At 43.9% G+C, this 20,309-nt stretch overlaps 1 protein-coding gene and 1 long non-coding RNA gene across 3 annotated transcripts in view; one reads left to right on the forward strand and one right to left on the reverse strand.

The window, feature by feature from the left end:
• ARHGEF33 (Rho guanine nucleotide exchange factor 33) overlaps positions 1 to 20,309 on the forward strand; it is a 115,446-nt gene that overhangs the window by 44,451 nt on the left and 50,686 nt on the right. For both annotated transcript variants that reach the window (XM_027620869.1, XM_027620868.2), the window contains exons 10-16: positions 1,975 to 2,104; positions 7,559 to 7,691; positions 8,992 to 9,075; positions 10,272 to 10,355; positions 11,829 to 11,977; positions 13,126 to 13,290; positions 15,733 to 16,546. In XM_027620869.1, the coding sequence (XP_027476670.1) occupies positions 1,975 to 2,104; positions 7,559 to 7,691; positions 8,992 to 9,075; positions 10,272 to 10,355; positions 11,829 to 11,977; positions 13,126 to 13,290; positions 15,733 to 16,546 (1,559 nt within the window). The remainder of the gene's footprint in view (positions 1 to 1,974; positions 2,105 to 7,558; positions 7,692 to 8,991; positions 9,076 to 10,271; positions 10,356 to 11,828; positions 11,978 to 13,125; positions 13,291 to 15,732; positions 16,547 to 20,309) is intronic.
• Positions 2,057 to 8,817, reverse strand: LOC113937130. The gene is made up of 5 exons (XR_003524511.1): positions 8,725 to 8,817; positions 7,584 to 7,670; positions 3,395 to 3,456; positions 2,279 to 2,331; positions 2,057 to 2,192 (listed from the first exon to the last, which is right to left on the reverse strand). It is a non-coding gene; the product is annotated as an uncharacterized LOC113937130 (long non-coding RNA).

The raw sequence follows: 20,309 nt of genomic DNA on the forward strand, positions 1-20,309 counted from the left end.
TTTCTTTTTTTCTTTTTGGAATGTTCTCTTTTCTTAAAAAAAAAAATAGCATCCTGTAACTATTAAATGGGTAGAATGTTTTTCTCATATATCTTTGAGGATATTAATCATAGGATTTTTTAAAAAGATTTACTTTTATTTTTTATATATAGAGAGAATGTGTGAGTGGTGGGAGGGGCAGAGGGGGAGAGAGAAAGAGTCATTTTTTTTAAAACATTTTACTTATTTATTTGACAGAGAGAGACACAGCAAGAGTGGGAACACAAGCAGGGGGAGTGGGAGAGGGAGAAGTGGGCTTCCCGCTGAGCAGGGAGCCTGATGTGGGGCTCGATCCCAGGACCCTGGGACCATGACCTGAGCCAAAGGCAGACGCTTAATGACTGAGCCACCCAGGTGCCCCGAGAGAGAGAGTCCTTAAGCAGACTCCCCACTGAGCAGGGAGTCCAATGCAGGGCTCTATCCCAGGAGCAGATCATGACCTGACCTGAAATCCAGAATCAGTGCTTCACCGGGGCGCCTGGGTGGCTCAGTCGGTTAAGCGTCTGCCTTCGGCTCAGGTCATGATCCCTGGGATGGAGGCCCACATTGAGCTCACTGCTCAATAGCGAGCCTGCTTCTCCCTCTCCTTCTGCCTGCCACTCTCCCTCCTTGTGCTCTCTCGCTCTCTCTCTCTGTGTCAAATAAATACATAAAGTATTAAAAAAAAAAAGTCAGTGCTTCACCAACTGAGCCACCCAGGAGCCCCTTTATTATAGGATTTTTAAAAAAGTTTTGTTTCTGCATTGCCTCTTTTTTTTATTAATGTATAATTGACACATAATGTTATATTAGTTTCAGATGTACAACATAATATTTAATATTTGTATATATTGTGAAATGATCACCACAATAAGTCTAGTTAACATCATCACCATACATAGCTACAATTTTTTTTCTTTGAGAACTTTTATGTCTACTCTTTTAGCAACTTTCAATTATGCAAAATAATATTATTAACCATGCTATACATTACATCCCCTGCATTGTCTCCATTTATTCAAAATCTGTATATACCTTTTTCTTCTCTTTATTTTACAGTGTAAGGTTGATTCAAATGTTTGAGGATCCTTAGCATATCTATCTATCTATCTATCTATCTATCTATCTATATCATATATATATATGTATATATATATATATATACATATATATATATGAGAGAGGCCTTAAATAAAAAGAAATCATGATCATGATTCTATGTTGGCCAAGCTTATCAGTAAATGGACTTCACTATAGGCTAATCAGGTGGCAAATTAACTTTTTGTAGCTGACCTCTTTATGTCAGTGTCTGTAGGTCTTTTTCCCTTGGGTAGTTCAGTTTCTTCAGTGGAAGATCCTCCAGTCTCCTGCCTGGAGAGTATAAGTCTGGCTACTGGTACTGTGGAAAGACTGTGGAAAGACCTGCAGGGGGAGGGGCTGAGGGGAGTCTCCCCATTCAGTAGGCAAGCCTTCTCTGAGTCCCCTTGTTTTCATGTTGGCATCTTAATCCTTCCCTCTACTGTCTTTAGTCCAGACCCCAGAGTTATGGGCCCCTCTAGTTTAATTTTTCCCATTTTCCCATGGGAGGGGGTGGGGAATGAGGAAGCCACCTGGCATGGGGGGAGGAGCCTGGAAGTTCAATTGCACTATATATAGACTAAGTCTCCTGTTTTCAGCACTGCTACTTATTTGTACCTTCTGTGGTGCCCAGTGCCTCCACTCCTTGAGCCTTTCTGCTTCTCAGCAGATTTTCCATGTGCAGATGAGAACACCAAGGTTTTGCACCCTTACTCTGCTGAATTAATTACCATGCTTCCATTCTGTTTTCCATCCTCTGAAAACTTGCCAATGTCCGTTTTTATTTCTTTCAATGTCTTTTTATTGCTTTCTATCATTTAATCGAGTTTTGGGAAGGAATGGTTGACGAAAATTCCCTCTTTGATTTGTTTTTTAAAGCTAAAAGACAGACCGTGGCTCTAGAACTGCTTGAGTCAGAGAGAAAATATGTCATTAACATCTCTCTGATCCTGAAGATCAAGGCAACATTCCAAGGGTCAGATGGAAAGAGGAATTCCAAAGAGAGAAGGTATCCATGTGTTCATTGCCTTTGCTTTTCAGATTGATTAAAATTTAAGGTAAGTCGTTTATTGTTTCCAGTCGGGGAATTCTGTGACCTGTGAAGAGTTCCAGAAACAGTCTTTGAAGAGAGTGTAGGCAGTGACAGCAGGTAATGGCTGGCAAGTCTCAAATTTAGACTTACCGCAGATAAAAAAATGAAGATAGTCTCTGAGAACTTCAGTGTCCCTGGCATGTCTGTAAAGAACATAAAGGGGAAATTAATGCTACAGTGAGGGAGACATTGCTCTCTGTTGCCATCTGCATGTGCTCCTGGGATCACAGGTCTCATGGACATAGGAGGGAATGGATGTAGTGGAGATTTGAAGCATTAAGTGGCCATTAGATAAATGGTACGGGGCTGATTAACTCTGGACTTGGACCTTTCTTATTTGTTCCGGTGATCCCATAGTACTAGATGGTGCGCAAGTGGGGTGTGTGTGTATGTGTGTGTGTGTGTGTGTGTGTGTGTGTGTGTGTGTGTGTGTGTGTGTGTGTGTTGGTGCTTCCACAGGGTCTGCAGTATATTATAACAGCATGCTAGCTGCTCCAAGATTACAACACTCCTTTATTGCTTCTGTTCATCATCTTTATATCTTCTCTGCTTCTTCTCCATTAAGAAAAGCAGGAAGGAGGAAACTCTGATTTGGTGGAAAGGACTAACCTCATGAAGACGTAATAATCCAGATTAGTTGAGGAAAAGGCCAATCCAGAAGAATGGAAAGTCTGGATTATGGACTATTACAGATAAATGTAGCATTGATAGTTTAAATAGTCTATCAGGTAATAGACACTGGTGGTCCATAAATCTATTGTGAATCTCTCGGGTAGCCCCTGATTGTATTTTCCTGCTCTCTACCCACCCCCCATTTTACTTGGCTTGCGGCTGCCGGCAAAACACCTAGTAACCAGAACACAGTGCTCCCCATATCTAATGGCTGAGGTGAGGGAATATTCCCTGACAGACTCAGAAGTGGCTTGACTATTTTCAAGAATCATTTTACTGCAAAGTTGAGGTAAGCAAAGTATAGAAAACAACAAGGAACAGAAAGGGTGAAGTGACAGGGCTAAAGCTCTCACCCCTAGAGGCCTGTCTCAGGGGCCACCCAGATTCTGGCTGGTCGTTCCTTCCCCATCTGAAATCCGACTCATCCCACCCTCGCCCATTGCCCCTTCAGCCTCTGAGATGCCTCTCCAGCCTCCAGCCATCTTGCCAGAGACCTGCTCCATTTGCATTAATCAAATCTAAAGGCAAGTCTACCTTTTGGTGTAGTATTCCTTCCACATGAGAGATTCTAAGCCAGCAGCATCTCCTCGTCATCTCTGAAAATTTGGGGATGGGGCAAGGGGAGAGAGAGAGAGAGAACTGTTTACTCTGGAACACGGTAACCAAGGCACTTCATTGGTAAATTCATGAAATCTTCACAAGAACCCTATGGAGCTTACCATATAGCTGAAGAAACTAAGGCCCAGAGGGCTTTAAAACCATACAGTCAGTTAGTGTCAGGATTCGAATCCAGGCTTGTCTGCCTCTGTCCTTGTGACCCTTCCACATCACACCACTTCTCTGAGGACCTTGTCATTTCAAAGACATCATCTGACTAACAGCAATATGTTGGGTTTCTCAGCCAGAAGCAGACCTTCTGTCTGTTCCTATTTTACAGCGTAGGCTTCCCTCTTAACAGCCCTTATGTTCTTACTTCAGATCTCAACTGACGTGTCAGGCAGGGACGCTAGAAATGTTCTCGGCTTACTGAAGCTCTCTTCTACTTGCCGTCACTTCCTGCTTGTCTAGGATGTTCTCCCATGACTCATGACTGAGGAAGGACGGATCGTCCCCAAATCCCAAGATTTAAAAAAGTTTAAAACTATCACACAATCCCCATGAAAGTTAGAAACCAGAGTTATTTCTCGTATCTGCGATAATGCTATTCATGTTAGTTATTTACTAAACTAACCCTCTTTTTTCTTTTCATGGATGTAGATGAGAAAAGCTTTAAGTCAGTACTCTTTGGACTAATATAAAAACTCGAGTTCCGAGCTTTGCACTGTTGCCATTTTTCCACCCTAGGCTTAGATTTCCACTGTCCTCCTTCACTTACTACATTTCTTCTTTATCTAAGCTTTTCTTTTTTTCTTTTTTAAGGATTTTATTTATTTATATGACACACACACAGAGAGAGAGAGGGCACACAAACAGGGAGAACAGCAGAGGGAGAGAGAGAAACAGGTTGCCCGCTGAGCAGGGAGCCCCGTGTGGGGCTAGATCCCAGGACCCTGGGATCATGACCTGAGCCGAAGGCAGACGCTTAACCGACTGAGCCACCCAGGCGCCCCTTTTCTAAGCTTTTCTGAAGCCTCTGTGGGTTTTAAATAGGCCCACTGAATGAAATACACAACAGAACGAGATTATTCCCCTTCTCTACTGGCGTTTTCCCCATGCAAAGATGAAAATAAGTTAGTAACATGTCCCATCTTTCCCATCATACATTGCAAGCCTCCAGCACTTTCCACCCCTGCTGCAAAGTAACCTGGGGGTGAAAATAAAACCCACCGGAACTACAACTGGACACTCAAAACTGAGGTTGCCACATCTTCTCAAACCTCTACAATAAAACTTTAGTTTTTCCCTGGAGAAAAGTAAAGCCCTCAAGAGCCTCCTTAGCGTGTTTCAAGCCAGCCCTGCCCCTGGCTGAACCAAAGGGCTGGAAACTGCAGAGGTACGAGCAGCCGCTGAGGTCTGAGTGGAACTTGTGGGCGGCTGTTCATTTGTTGGAGGATCACAGGAGTTGTAGTTCTTGGCTTTCTCTGGTCTGATTCACCTAGATAGAGTTCCAAGCTCAGGATCAAACAGTCCTGTCGGAATACTTGTGGAGAGGGACAACGTCAGCCTGACAGGATTGTCAGTCAGCCTACTCTGCATCCACCAAGAATGCCGTGTGCTATGGATCACCACCAGGTGGCACACGCTCTGTCATCGGCACCCCTCAAATTTGGTTGCGTCCTGCTGCTGAAGCTCAGGAGATATTCTGGCCTAAAATTAGACTGGCAAGAGCTAAGTTATTAATTTGAAACTCTAACTGGGTTTTCCTTGATGGCTTTTAGTTTAATGCCCTTGTTGTTTAAGTACTGTATTGTGGGAGTTGAAATAACTTTTTGTGACCCCCCACCCTGAAATCTCAAACTATTACCCCAGTGGACAGTCCAGGGGGTACCTGGACTCCAACCAAGTTACCAGCTCTCCAATTCTGCAAGGACACTGGTCACCATGTAGCAGAAGGCAGCTTTCTTAGAAGAAAGAGAAAGAAGGTCAGGCCAGGTGAGGCCAGGCAAGGCCAGGAGAGGAGTAAAGAAAGAGAAAAAGAGATCATCCAAGAGATATTACATAACCTATATGGACAACCCATCTCAAAGTCAGAACTCACCATGGCAGGGTGCCCTCACATCTTTCAGTGTCACACCAGGAATATTACCCAAAGTCATGATAGCCTTGGGTGCGGAGAAATCTTTCACATCTAGACCTTTCACGGGCATAGTGTTTTACTCTTTCAGTTCAATCAGTTGTGCTTTTCTCTATCAGCTTTATGGTCTCCTCCACAGTCAGCCTGTCTCCTAGCCACCCCTCCAAATTCCCTCTGATCTGGACAAGGATTACTTAGATCTTCTGAGCCCACTGTGCCAGCCATAAGGGCTTAGATCGGGAAGTCCCTCCACTTGTGCTTATGGACCAGCTGGCTTCGCAAATGCGGAGACTAGTGGCACAGGAAGGGGAGGGGCAGAAGACCGGAGTGAAGGAATCCTCATCTTCTCACAGGGGCTGGGTACTCGCTCTGTTATCTGCGGCTTCTCTGAGCTATAGCCTCAGGGGAGTCTGCTTTACTTGCAGATGGGTTGAAGAAGCTTTTTTTTTTTTTTTAATTTTTTTATTTTTTTGGAGGGGAGGTTGAAAAAGCTTCTTACCAAACTGGGGTTCTTCCTACTGAACTCAACAAAGGTCTGCTTGTTCAGGGTTGGCAAAGCACCCCAATCGTCCACTGATTTATTCTTGTTGGACCCTGGGGGAATATCAAGTTCAGCTCTCAGTGACACGTTCATCTTCATTAAACTTGTGGTCTTGAAAGCCCAAGGGAACCTAGTATCATTTCCCATAAGTCACCAAGTTAGAGCTCGAGTCCTTGCTGTAGCCCAGCAAAACTCAACTTTCTTCTGGCTTCCATCCTCATTCCTCTAGGGCCCCTGATTGCCCCACCCTTCTCCATGCACCCCCTTCCTCTGCCCGTGATCCTCTCTCTCTCTCTCTCTCCTCTCCACCACATCCTTCTCTGACACCTCTCTTCCTCCCTTCATTTCCTCTGGGAAAAAACTAACAAACAAACAAACAAACAAACAAACTGGGGCACACTAAGGAATGAGGGAGACGGATGTGAGAGGAGGAAGGGGCTCTGTGAAGCTCCACGGAGTAGTAGGCCAGGCCTGGTCCGCAGCCTCCCCAGGCAGGACTGTGTCCTTGCCCAGTAGTCCTCTTGGAAAATGAAGGGAAGGGAAAGGAGCACTTTCATATGCCCATCCCCTGAGCATTTAGGTGCCAGCTTTAAACAAGTTTTCCTTTTTACCGCAATCGGAGTCTCTTACTCAGTAGCTAAGAATGATCAAGTGCCACCTTCGTGCTGTCATCTACAGCACTAATTAGAGTAGTCTCTTTTGCATATTAAGTGGGAATAACTTTAAAATTTTGGAAAAGAGTTCCCTTAGAATTTCTACTGTCACATAAATGAGACAGTAACAGTTTGGCTTTAAAAAGGCCATTTTGGCTGGCTCAGTTGGAAGAGTGTGCAATTCTTGATCTCAGGTTTGTGAGTTTGAGCCCCACGTTGGGTGTAGAGATTACTAAGAAAAATAAATAAACTTAAAAAAAAATAGCCATTCAAATGATGTGCTCTTTATTAGTGAGATACACATTTGTGTAGGAGTCATTGGTAAAGGGGTCTTTTTATTTTTATTTAATTTTTTAAAGATTTATTTATTTACTTGAGAGAGAGAGAGAGAGAGAGAGAGTGAGAGAGAGAGAGTGCATGAGTCGGAGGAGGGGCAGAGGGAGAGAATCTTCAAGCAGACTCCCCTGCTGAGTGTGGAGCCCAACACGGGGCTCCATCCCAGAACCCTGAGATCATGACCTGAGCCAAAATCAAGAGTCTGATGCTTAACCGACTGAGCCACCCAGGCACCCCTAAAGGGGTCTTTTTACATCTTGAGGATATTTGCTATTAGGTCTACAATGTCAAACTTAAAAAAAAAGTCCTGAATGCAGAGCTGTGACTCAGAATATTTTAAATGACTGGGAAAATGGAACCTCCTGCATATGTTCTTATAGGGTATTTCCTCTGTACACCTGGTTTGTGTGATCCTATCTCTATTCTGTTTCAAGCCTCTTCCCTGGCTCTTTACGGTACCTTGTCCAGCAGCACCTCGATTTGCTTCATGCTCTGCAGGAAAGGGTCCTGAAGTGGCCACGCCAAGGAGTTCTTGGAGATTTATTCCTAAAGTTAACAAATGATGAGGTAAGTTTTTAAAAAATCCTTTATAAACTAGAATTACATGCATCTGTGTCTGTCTTGTCTGCTTCTCTGAATGGAGAACTTCAAATCAGTGAGTTTCAGAGTTAGGAAAACTCCTGAGATCTAGTCCAACCTCCTCACTCTACAGATAATAAAATAAAGTTCAGAGACATTAAAAGGCTTTGCTGAAATCACTCGGCTATCTAGGTAGTTGTGGATCTGTGACCCAAGTCTCCTAATGTCCAGGCCATCGCTTCCCACTATACTATGTATAACTGCCCCCATTGAATATGCACATAAATGTGTGTGTGCACTTGTGTATAAATATCTGTATCTCTGTAATGTTCTGCAAAGAAAATATGACCCAGGCCAGAGGTTGCAAACCCAAATGCCTACAGGGCCAGACGGTGATATAAATGAGTGGAAGTAAGCGGAATGTGATACAATATGGGCTATTGGGAGGTGAGCTTAAGTGGAGCACATATGCTTGTCTACAGGAAATATTGTCCAATTATTATTCAGGAAGAAGGGACTAGAGTTGCCAGATCTTCCGGTATTTTATGAGACACTGGCAATCCAGAATTTTATGTGAAAATTTATTTTAAAAATATTGTGTGGGCTAATTAAAATTGGTCTGCAAGCCAGAGTTAGCCTGCAGTCAAACTCTGTATATCAATGATGTAGGTGATAATACAAAGTCTACAAATTATTTACTTATACGGGTGTAATGCAATCCCTCTAATACCATTTTTACTCATTTGTATTCAGTATGCTTTCTTGGGCTGAGAATTATTGTATCCGTGGGAATATAACTTTGGAAGCTGAGAATTGTTTTCCTAAAAGCATATTGCATAGATGAATAAGCAATTGGTGGAAATACACAATTAGTGGAAAAAGTTGAGAATCACTGGTCTAGACACTAGAAGGTGGGTTGGACGAAGTTCCTTATTGGATGGAGATGACAAATTAAAAGTAACTTAAAAACAAAATAGGCATTTTAATCATTTAACAGTTTAAAAATACTTTTTCAACATACGTGACTCCTCTCTGCTGCGTTGGTTTTTCACTTTCTCTCATTGAAACAGGACTATTGAGTTTTGGTTCCCAAGTCCATCGGGATATTTACCTTAAAACCAAAAAGATTTAAAAAATGAATTAAAAAACATATTAATGAACACATTAAATAAATGATTAAGATAATCTCTGCAAAGTACTCCTTTTTGATATACATGACTCTATAAAAATATTAGCTGTTATTCCTGTTTCCAAGTACTTAGCATGCATTTTTGTGTTTGTTTTCAAGAATAATTTCTTGGATTATTACGTTGCCTACCTAAGGGACCTGCCTGAATGTATCTCTTTGGTTCATGTTGTTGTTCTGAAGGAGGTAAGGTAACTCTATGTGTGTGCACTGCCCTTTGGTTACATGTGTACCTATAGGTCCTTGCTCATCCACCTCGGGGAATACAGTGCACTCAGCTTGTCTTCCAGGCTGGGGAATGGCTCGAGGAGAGCCACTGACACTCCTACTTGAGGTTAAAGGAGCCCACCCGAGGATGAGTGCCTGTGCTTTGGTCCTTGCCCTACTTTACTGACTCTCTTTTCTATTCCATTGGAAGTCTGCACAAAGTAAACAGGTGTTCTAAGCAGAGATCCTCAGGCTACATACAGCTTGCGTGCTGTATGAGGGTTTTTTCCTCCCAGGCTCAGACAATTTGAATCAGAATATTAAACTCATCCTGTGTCTCTCAGTGTATAAGATCATAAAGTGGTTCTAATCATGTAGCTTTAAGTATTGCTACTACAATGTTATATTAGGTGCTCAATAAGCCCATATAAATGTCTAACAATTCTAGTTATTTTAGGTCAGTAGGAAGAAACCCTATCAGAAGCCTAGAGTTAATAATTAATCAAGTTTCACAGGAGGTGAGGGTCTCTTTCTTATTAATGTCTTACTTCACCCCCCCCACTACTCCCAACCCTATAAGTATAATGCCTACCACATGTTAGTACTCAGCAAATATTTGAGAAAGGGAAGGGAAGGGAAAGGAAGGGGAGGGAAGGGGATGGAATGGAATGGAAAAGAAGGGAAAGAAGGGGACATGGAGAAAATCCAACATGTTTCCTCTGCCAGCCCAGCTGACCAGTTCCTAGTTATACACTTTCTCTACCCTCATGAGGCTCCAATCCACCCTTAGTGCCTACCAGTAAGCCACTGTAATGAGTACTTCCAAGAGAATCTTAATGAATTTATTCAACTCAAATATAATTTATTGAGTGCCCACTTCTGTCCAGCTCTGTGCTAAAAAGAGTGAGGGGGGGGGAGTAGGGGGTAGTTTGGAAAGTTGGGTGGATTCAAATGAAGTATATGATATACTTCCCGCTACAGAAGAATTGTCTCCTTGAGCATGTCACTCCAATGAAGGATCCAATGAAGGATCCAATGAAGGATCATGACACTCTAGAGAAAGAAAATGCCTTGGGAATAAAAAAACCCTCCCTGCTCTGGTAGGACTGACTTTGGGGTTCTGCAGCCAGAGTTGGAGGGACACTGAAGAGTGACTCTACCTTTCTTTCATTCAGGGTGATGAAGAGATTAAATCTGACATCTACACACTGTTTTTTCACATAGTCCAGCGCATCCCTGAATATCTGATACATCTGCAGGTAGGCATGGCTGGGAAGCCACCAAACTGATTTTCAAGCTAAACTACTGTTTGTGGCTTGCAACTGAGAAACACGGTAAAGGGTCAAGGAAGAATCAGTGGTATTTCTAAGGAGTAATGAGATGATTTAGATTGCTGATTACCCCATTCCTACTTTGTGGTATGAAATCTCAATCTCTAAAATTTTTGGCTCATGACGCCTGCCTTTGAAGTTCTATCTTCATTTACCAGCAATCGCCACCTCTGCTGATCCAGGATCTTTCTATAGCAGCTTCTGGTAGATTCTGAGTACTTATTCAGTCCCTTAAACCTTGTTCTACAGCCATCTAAATGTACCCCCAAACCCTTACCCCAGAGACTTGTATCTAAGAAGTATCTATGTAACCTGTCCACTTAACTGCTCTACTGACTACTTTCTTTTGGCTTGAGTTCAAGGGCCTACCATATATTGCTCATGTTGTATGTCATAGAGAAAGCATGAGGAAGTTGATGAGCTGACTTCTGCACACCATTTTTCCCACAGCGCCCAACATGGGGCTCGATCCCAGGACCCCGAGATCATAACCTGAGCCGAAATCAAGAGTCAGATGCTTAACTGACTGAGCCACCCAGGCACCCCAATAATTATCTTATTTAATGCTTTCAATAAACCCATGAAATAGGTATCATTACCATTGCTTAGATAAGGAAATGGAGAGCCAAAGAAATTAAGTAACTTGCCCAAGTTCACACACCTCATAGGTGAAAAAAATCTAGGACTGAAACCCAGGTCTTGCAAGCAGTATGATTCTACTGTCTGACTTGAGTTCAAATTCTGGCTCTGCTACTTGTTAGATGTGTTACCTAATGAAGATTACTTAACTTCTCTGTGCCTTGATTTCCTTACTTGTTAAATGGAGGTAATAATTGCACCTATCTAACCTAGCTGTGGTAAACATTAAATAAGAAGAAAACAAATCTGTAAAGGCGTTAGTACTTGGCAAGAGGAAGATTCAATAAATGTTAGATTTCCCATATCCAACTAACATGCATGTTCCCCTACTGTACATTAGGCAATATAATAGGAAGGACCACAAGGCCAGGCTTGATCATAAACATCATCCCCTTCCAGCCTGCCTTGATCCCTGACATTCTCACCATTGGCCTGACTCGTTTAGGTCATAAGGCATTGCTTATAGATAGTAATTGTTAGAATGATTCCATTATCTCAGAGATCTAATGAGTAGATACTTCTAATTTTCAGAAGGAATTATCCAACATTCACATCCAACTCAAACAGGAGCAATGGTGACTATTATTCTCCCCTGGTGTGATGGACAAAGAGAACAGCAGGTTTAACCATTCAGCTTACAATTAGTATTGTTGTTCTGATTAAATGGCTACCAAACTCTCACAACAGATGGAGGCAAGGGGCACAAGAGACAAAAGTTTCATTCTAATTATGCAATGCTGCCTCCTTTTTATCTCCATCCAGAATGTCCTGAAGTTCACAGAGCAGGAACACCCTGACTATTACCTACTTCTGGTGTGTGTTCAGCGCCTTCGAGTATTTATCTCGCATTACACCCTGCTGTTTCAATGCAATGAGGATTTGCTTATTCAGAAACGGAAGAAGCTCAAGAAGTAAGCTTCTAATGGTGCCGTCTAGAGGGCTGACCAAAGGTTTCTGAGAACAGGGATCTAGAGAGTCAATGTGGATACCTGTCACAAGTGACCTCATTGTATGTTAAGTGGCTGAAATGCATTGACGGGGGTAGAAGAGAACAGAGAGGAGGAGCGAATTGAGCTGGTCAGGTTGACTTCAGGAGGGAGGGACCTATTACCTGGTGGTAAAGTAATTTCCATCAGGTAGTAGGTACAATTACTTTAGAGAAATAAAAACAGTTTTACTCTAATCCCTATGCAGGCCCCCTTCCTTGTGTTATTAACCACCTTGAAAATAGTTGTTTCCCTAAGCTTGCCAGGTCAAAAAAGTGCAGTTTAAAGGCCAGAATGTGGTTTCTTTCATGAACTCAACAGTATTTGTTGAGCACTTACTATGTATCTATGTACTGAGTATACTGCAATGAACAAAACAACCAAAAATCTTTGCCACATGGAGCTTACTTTCTAGAGCTGGACAGCCAGTTAATAAATAGATGGTGTAAGTGCTATGGATAAAAACAAAACAAATAAGGGTGGTGGTTGAACAAGTTTCACACTAAAAAGAAACAGCAAGAGCTGACTAGGGAGAATCTGGGCTTCAGAAGGAACAGAAACAACCCATAACAGAATTTCCTAATGACCTGGATTTCCTTCAACCTCATCCCGGCGCAATGAAGAAAACAATCATTTCTGTGGATGTTTGAGAGCAGAAAAAGATGCCATGTCCCAAGCAAGTGCTCCCCTAATGGACGACATCTTCCTATACCACCAGCCTTTTCCCTCAAACTTAACTCGGGAAATTAATCAGCATCCCTATTCTTGCCCAGCATCTAGCTTGCACTGTTATGTAAACAACCTGGTTTGTAGAGGACCATCGAGAGAGAGAGAGAGAGAGAGAGAGAGAGAGAGAGAGAGAAGGAGAGAGAGAGAGAGGGAGAGAGAGAGAGAGAGAGAAGGAGAGAGGGAGAGTGAGAGAGAGAGAGAGAAGGAGAGAGAGAGGGAGAGAGAACTTCACAGCTGAGCTGCATCTGAGAAATACTGTCTCCTTATCTTTCTTGGCATAATCTGTGTGTTCAGAGCCAATTTCCCACTATACACCCTGAAAATTATTACTTCCATTCTCATAGGTCATCCATGGCAAAGCTGTACAAAGGGCTGGCTTCCCAGTGTGCAAATACTGGACAAGATGCTTCCCCTACTGCAGGCCCCGAGGCTGTCCGTGACAGTGGGATCCACTCAGAAGAGATACTGCAACCCTACCCTTCTGCTCCCAGTTCGGGCCCGGCTGTCACGTAAGCACTTGTTGCTATGGAAAGGTTATATGGCAACGCTCTTGGGTGCCAGGTCATCTGCATGGGGTAGCCGGACAGCCTGGAATAGGAGTATGACCTACAGGACTCTTCCCTCCCTCTTGCTCCATCAGGCCTATATACGGCAGGCAAGCAGCTGACCCAATGGTTAGATCCCAGAGGAAGGCTAATGTTAAGGGGCAGGCCTAGAGGCTGAAGGCTACTCCTAACAATTTTATCACACATAACTACCCTCTACCTACAGCATAAGTTTCTTTGGGTTTAGACAATGATTGAGTGGAAGAAAGTGCCACAAGAAGACAGGAAGGCATCTTATAGCTCCTCAGAAGGGTGGGAACACACTTAAGTTCGCCAAAAGGTGTAGTAGAGGGAAAGAGAATCCCAGTCAGGGGTGAATGGAAGTTAAGACTCTGAGAAGAGAAATAGGCCTGAGGTGATGCAAAAAGAATGCTGTTTAGCCCTTCCCAATTCCCCTGGAAGCTTCTTCAGAAAGGGATTTCATAAGTTCTTTTCTTCACTTATGACAGCTTCTCTTTAAGCTGTTCTGTGCAGTGGATGTATTTGACAGCCTTTTAAAGTCTCTGCACACAACCCTCTAGCACATTAAGCTGGATTCTTATTCATCAAACTTCTTGATGATTTTTACATTAAGGATCAGGCCATTTATATATATTTGGAACTCTTTACCTTTAGGATAAGGATAAAGTCAAAATAGCTACTTCTGCAATCAGGATTTCTGGAAAGATAAGGGAAACTAAAACTCAAAAATCCAAACCCAGCACTCTGTCATATACAATTCTCACAAAAGTAATTCCTTAGACTATAATCTCTGCTTTGGGTTTTATTATTTTAAGGAAAATTAGAAGTTTTAGCTACTTTTCTTTTCTAAAATTACAATGAAGTAACAGGTAGGCAACTGAGATTATTTCAATTTTTAATCACTACAATTTTTAAATGCCAATTACAATCATTGTAAGGAGTATCTGATCAGTAATGCAAAATAAACTGTTTCCTCTTTCTGCCTTCATCTCTTAAAACTGAACATGTATCATTGAAAGATGGAAGTGCAAATATGGAAAGAGAGAGAGATTCCATAATCATTTTGGACCCATGAGACATTAACCTTTCTATAAATAGAGCCCAGGAAGATCTTCTTCTTATAGAGAAAATCCCACAAATCCTGTAAAGGAGAACTCCATACAGAAAAAATACCTTTCCTGAGTGGAGAGTAGGAGATAGGCAGGAAGAGAGTGTTTACTTTGTGGGTCACCTCAGGTTTTATAACAACAATAAAGCTATCTTCTTTGAAGTGCAACAAATAGAGCCCCCAAAAATGAAATCCCTAGAGATTATAGCCAGACCAAAAAGATGGTTGCCATTGCACTCTATGTTGGGAAAATGGCCAGTAAAAAATTTGTTCTCCAAGTGAAAAGACGATTCAAGTTAGGTCAATATTTCATTTTATCATTTCTTTTCACCTTTGAGTGTGAGACCTCATTTTCATCTTAAGATTACCAGAGAAAGATACTCAGTATTTGCATTTGTTTTTTCTTTTTAATACATCTGCACTTTTAATGCATTTTTGTGGTAGAATTAATAAACTATAAATAAATAAAAGGTTGGGTCAGTGTGTAGTCATGCACTCACATCTGCCTGGCAATTACCTTCCACCAGAACTGGCAAATCCCATCCAATCTGATGTGTATGCTACCCTAATATCCTATGTAAATTATTCATTACTCATGATTAAACATGAAATTGGGCTTATTTAGAGTGAGAACCTTTTCATTTTGGTGGTTGTTTTTGTCGGTGAAAGTTTGAGACGACCTTATAGAGCATGCTCTATAGCCACAAAATTTTTTAGCTTTTTATTATGAAAACTTCAAATATATACAAAAGTAAAGTGTACAGTGAACCCCATATGCCATCATCCAGGTTCAGCAGTTTTAATTGTTCTTAAGCGTGAAGATCCATGAGTCAGACAAGAGTTCTTTCCATTATTTTGTATCATACTGCTAGGGCAAGAAAAGGAGAGCAGAGAAAAGGAGGTACCTTCGGGCTCTGGACACGTGGTGGGCGGGTCAGAGCTTCCACGTGCCGAGTGATGACCATCCTTGGCTGACCTGCCATCTCTATGCACAGCCTCCTTGCTCCAACGGATACTCCGGTCATCTGCTTTACAGATGGCATTTTCACCCTCCCACGTGAGCGACCAGGGCTCATGGGGACTCCCTTAGCTGGAGAAGCCTGTGGAGCTTGGTAGGTGACACACGCAGGCGCCTGGGGGGGGCAGAGAGGAGAGGCAGTTCTGTGTCTAAGTGGTAGCTGGCAGACGCGTGTTGCTCCCGGCCTCAAGCTTCGGGGAGAGGCCTGCACTAACCAGTCGTAAGCACACCTCTTTTGTATTCTGTTTCCCCTTTAAAGACATTTGATGCCCCCAGTGAAGAAAAGCCAACAACAGCAAAGCCTGATGGAGAGCATGCAGCCTGGGAAACCCAGTGAGTGGGAGATGGAGGGCAGAAAGCACGAGAGGCCCGAGAGCCTCCTGGCACCGGCGCAGTTCTGTGCGGCCGAGCAGGACGTGAAGGCGCTCGCCGGGCCCCTGCAGGCCATCCCCGAGATGGACTTCGAGCCCTCGCCCGCCGAGCCGCTGGGCAACGTGGAGCGCTCCCTGCGCACCCCAGCGGAGCTCCTGCCCGACGCCCGCGGCTTCGTGCCCGCGGGCTACGAGGAGTTCGAGTACGGCGGCGAGATCTTCGCGCTGCCCGCGCCCTACGACGAGGAGCCGTACCAGGCCCCGGCCCTCTTCGAGAACTGCTCGCCCGCCTCTTCCGAGTCCAGCCTGGACATCTGCTTCCTGCGGCCCGTCAGCTTCGCCATGGAGGCCGAGCGGCCCGAGCACCCGCTGCAGCCGCTGCCCAAGAGCGCCACGTCGCCGGCGGGCAGCAGCGGCGCCTACAAGCTGGAGGCGGCGGCGCAGGCGCACGGCAAGGCCAAGCCGCTGAGCCGCTCGCTCAAGGAGTTCCCGCGCGCGCCGCCCGCCGAGGGCGTGGCCCCGCGCCTCTACAGCACGCGCAGCAGCAGCGGCGGCCGCGCGCCGCTCAAGGCCGAGCGCGCCGCGCAGCCGCACGGCCAGGCCGCCGCCGCCGCGGCTGCAGCCGCCCGCGGCGCGCCCAGGACCTTCTTTCCCCAACAGAGGTCCCAAAGCGAAAAGCAGACCTATTTGGAAGTAAGGAGGGTAAAGTAAAACCGAACCCAAACCCACAGCGCCGGCAGCCCCGGGCCTAGATCTCCAGGGAGCAGACTGGGCTCCCCTAGCGTGGAGGGGAAAGCGGGCAGGCCAGAGGGGGAGCAGAGGCCGCCGAGGGAGAGCCCCGGTCGGAGGCTTGTCCGTCAGGTGCCCCTGGAGGCGAGCAGTAGGGCCCGTTCTGTAGTGCCAGGGCACGAGGGCGTGTCCTGCATGCGTATGTATGACGGCAAAGAGCCAGAAGAGAAGACGGACTCTTAGACCTGTCTACACCGTCACCACCCTGCCCCACACCTCCCCCGTACAGAGAGTTAGGGGTGTTCTCTGCCTTGCTGCTTAAGCCGTGGCACCTCACAGTTGCACTTCACATTCAGAGCCCTGCACGCTAGTCCCAGACCTGTTTCGTCCTCTGCCTGGCCAGGCGCACCTTCTCGTGGAAGTGTTCCAAATACAGAACCCCATGTGCCGGCCTGCCCCTCTCCCTGACCCGCACTAGCCCTGCTTGTAGCTAGGGAGGAGGCAGGTTGCCCCGACCCACTGTGGACTCCCTGCAAAGTCTGTGGCAAATATGACCGGAAAAGGGTGTCACGTTGTTTTGCAGATTCCACTGGGACAGAGACAACACAATATAGTCAAGGAGGCTTGGGCTCGCAAATACCTTCTTTGGCGTCTCCATATCAGTGTTTAGTATTTTGATGTCCAACCTTGCTCTCTGCAAGCCTTGGGACGTTTAAAGGGGTGTTTAAGTACATATCCATGAAAGGGCTAGTAGTTCCTGAGCAAACACTTAATTTCTCTGCATATGATTGGAACAACGCAATTTCTGATTAAGCAGAGAGTAACAGGATAGCTTTGACCTCTGCCACCATCCTTTCTGTTTAACCTCGTTTTGAGAGTGGTGGTTAGGATTTACAGGGCAGCTCTGTATTGGTACATCTTGAAAATGATACAGTCTAGGACTAACTTGTATCAAGCTCTGGAGACCTTTTGCCTAGACTAAAGGAGGTTTTTCCAGGAATAAGGGCCCTATAATCCACCTATTCCCATTTCCAAGTGAGTGGGGACAGATTGAGGATCACTGACTCCTTTCATTCATTCATTTTTCAGCAGACAGCTAAGGACAGGGTTCAGAAATGAATGGCACCTAAGTCTCTGTCCTCCAGGACCACTGGCTTGTCGCAGGAAGGAAACACAGAAACACAGAATTATAATAAATTGTGGGAACACATGGGAGGGGTATTTAAACCCTGCTGGGGGTGATGGTGGACAGACAGGGCCTCCTGGATAAATTGAATGTCTGAATTCAATTTTAGAAGCTGCCTAGATGAAGAGTGAGGCAGGGAAATATGAAAAAGGCTCATGAGTCTTTTTTAAAAACAGCAGGGTGATGCTTTTCCTCCTGAATACTGTGCCAGGTGGGACTGGTGGACATCAGGCCAGAGGAACAGTAAGGGGCTGGGTCATGAAGATCCCTGGAGCCGGTAGCTAGCCATCTAGACTCCAGGAATCAAAGTCTGACTGGTTCCTGAAGAGGGACCTTCGTATGCTCAGCTAAAGTTGCTGAGATTCCCCAGAGTTCTGAGATTTTTTTTCTGGCTTTGATTTTCAACTCTGAACTTCACAAAATTCTGTTAGGCAAAATTTCTTAGGCAAATCAATCTTAGGCATGTGTCAAAGTTTAAAAGTTCACTAAAAAGGGAAGTAGGTAGGAAATAATAATGCCAATTCAAATTGACTTGAAGTAGGCAGAGATTAACATGTAAAACCTTCTAACTAGTATAGTCTAAGCTGCAAAGAATGCTTTTATTTCACGTGTTCATAAAAGTCTTCCCCTCCCCCAGTTAATATGTGAAAAAATGGGAGTTCAACAATTGACAGGGAAAAAAGCCCAATCAGAAATAACAATATATCTGAGAAGCAAACGATGAGTAAAATATTTGTGGCTATTTATCGGACATACCAGATAACAATAAACAGTATATTATATACTGTTAATCAGACATCCTGGACAGCAAGCTTCATCCCCTAACAGTGTAAGACACGAGTCAAGTCGGTTTATAAAGTGACAATAAGATGTCAAATAGAGCTCAGTTAAAAGAGGCCTTTTCTCTTTCAGTTATCAGTAAATTTTTCAAGCATGTGAATTTTTCATACAAAGTTCACCTTGCTTATTATTTCTGCTTTTGGACAAAAACTTTTTCTTTCTAAAAATTCAGAAGGTGTGGATTGTTGGGAATCCTAGAGAGAAGGTGGAATACAAAGTCCAGGTGGGCAGAGGCTGTGTGTGGGTATGTGTGTGCATGTGTGTATGTGGGCAGGCATCTGTACGTGTATATATGTGTAATGTGTGCGTGTTTGTATGTATGTGAGTGTGAGTGGTTGAGGTGGGAGTGAGATGGGGTTGTAGTTGTGAAAGATGAACCCTTCAAAAGCCTATCTTTAAAGGTGTCAGCTCTTTCCTGTTGAGATGTATAAAGCTCCTCCTATTTCATCTCCTTAAATACACTCTGTGTATCTTCCACCCCTGCCCCGCAGAGCCAGCTAAACCCTGTCTCTAAGAGTCAGGAAAGAAGGCAGCGTGCTTTAGTGCAAAGAGCACCTACCTGGGTGTCAAGAGATCTGGGTTCTAGTCCTGGCTTTGCTGCCAAATAGCTGTGTGCTTTTGGACAATTCACTTGGCATCTCTGTACCTCCAGTTTTCTCATCTGTAAAATTAAGACAATATATACCTTAACTAACTCACAGTGTTGTTGTGGGCATCAGGCCAAATAAGATAAAGTATGTGAATATGCTTTGTAAAGTATGGAATGCTATACAAATGCAAGATATTATCAAGATCATGATTGCACAGAGAGATTTTCCTTAAACTTAATATATTTAGTCCCTAAACAGTCCCTAAAAGCCCAGTTTTCAAAATGTGGTCCTTAGACTAGTGGTAAATGCATTCATTAACCTGGGAGCTTATTGTAATTGCAGAATTTGGGCCCCACCCCAGACCTACTGAATCAGAGTCTGCATTTTAGCAAGATTCCCGGGCGACTCATATGAACATTAAGTGCAGGTGGGCAGGACCATACCTTAAACCACTGGTTTTTTAAAAATCAAAGTGTGCATAAGGATTACCAGGACCTAACTCGAGAGTTTCTGATTCTGAAAGTCTGGGTTGGGGCTCAGGGCGGTACATTTTAAATAAAAGCCCCAGTTGATCCTGTTGCCCCAGGACCACTTTGAGAAACCCCACACTAAGCCATCAATATGTTGCTCTCCATAGTTTAATAATGAATCTTAGTAGCGTCTTAGAGGACCTCTAGATCTGCTACTGTAACCCCAAGTTAAATTCTCAAAGTCAAACCCATGTTTCCTGAAAGAAAAAAAAAATCATCCCAACGCCTCACTTCACTGTCAGCAAGCAGTCACCCATCCAATTCATGAAAGTTTTAGGGTGGTTTTTGCTTTGACTCCTTGGGTTCTCTTCTTAGGTTCAAAATGAAGCAACTAGATTATTTGAGGTTGCTTTTAAGTCTCAGTCACCTCACAGTAAATATTTCACTCATATGGACATAAATATAAGTGCATATCTATTTTATTTAGCACATCTCACACTTAAAAAGAAACTAGAAAGTTCACAGAAGATAGAGCCTTATTTTTTTATTAATTTTTACCTAACACTGCACATACCACGGATTAAGAATGCCAAAAACTATATTAAAGTTGTATTTGCAGGTTGGAGGTGTGTGGCAGGTACACATAGACA

The sequence above is a fragment of the Zalophus californianus genome, chromosome 8 (assembly GCF_009762305.2).
Source record: "Zalophus californianus isolate mZalCal1 chromosome 8, mZalCal1.pri.v2, whole genome shotgun sequence".
Taxonomy (NCBI): Eukaryota; Metazoa; Chordata; class Mammalia; order Carnivora; family Otariidae; genus Zalophus; species Zalophus californianus.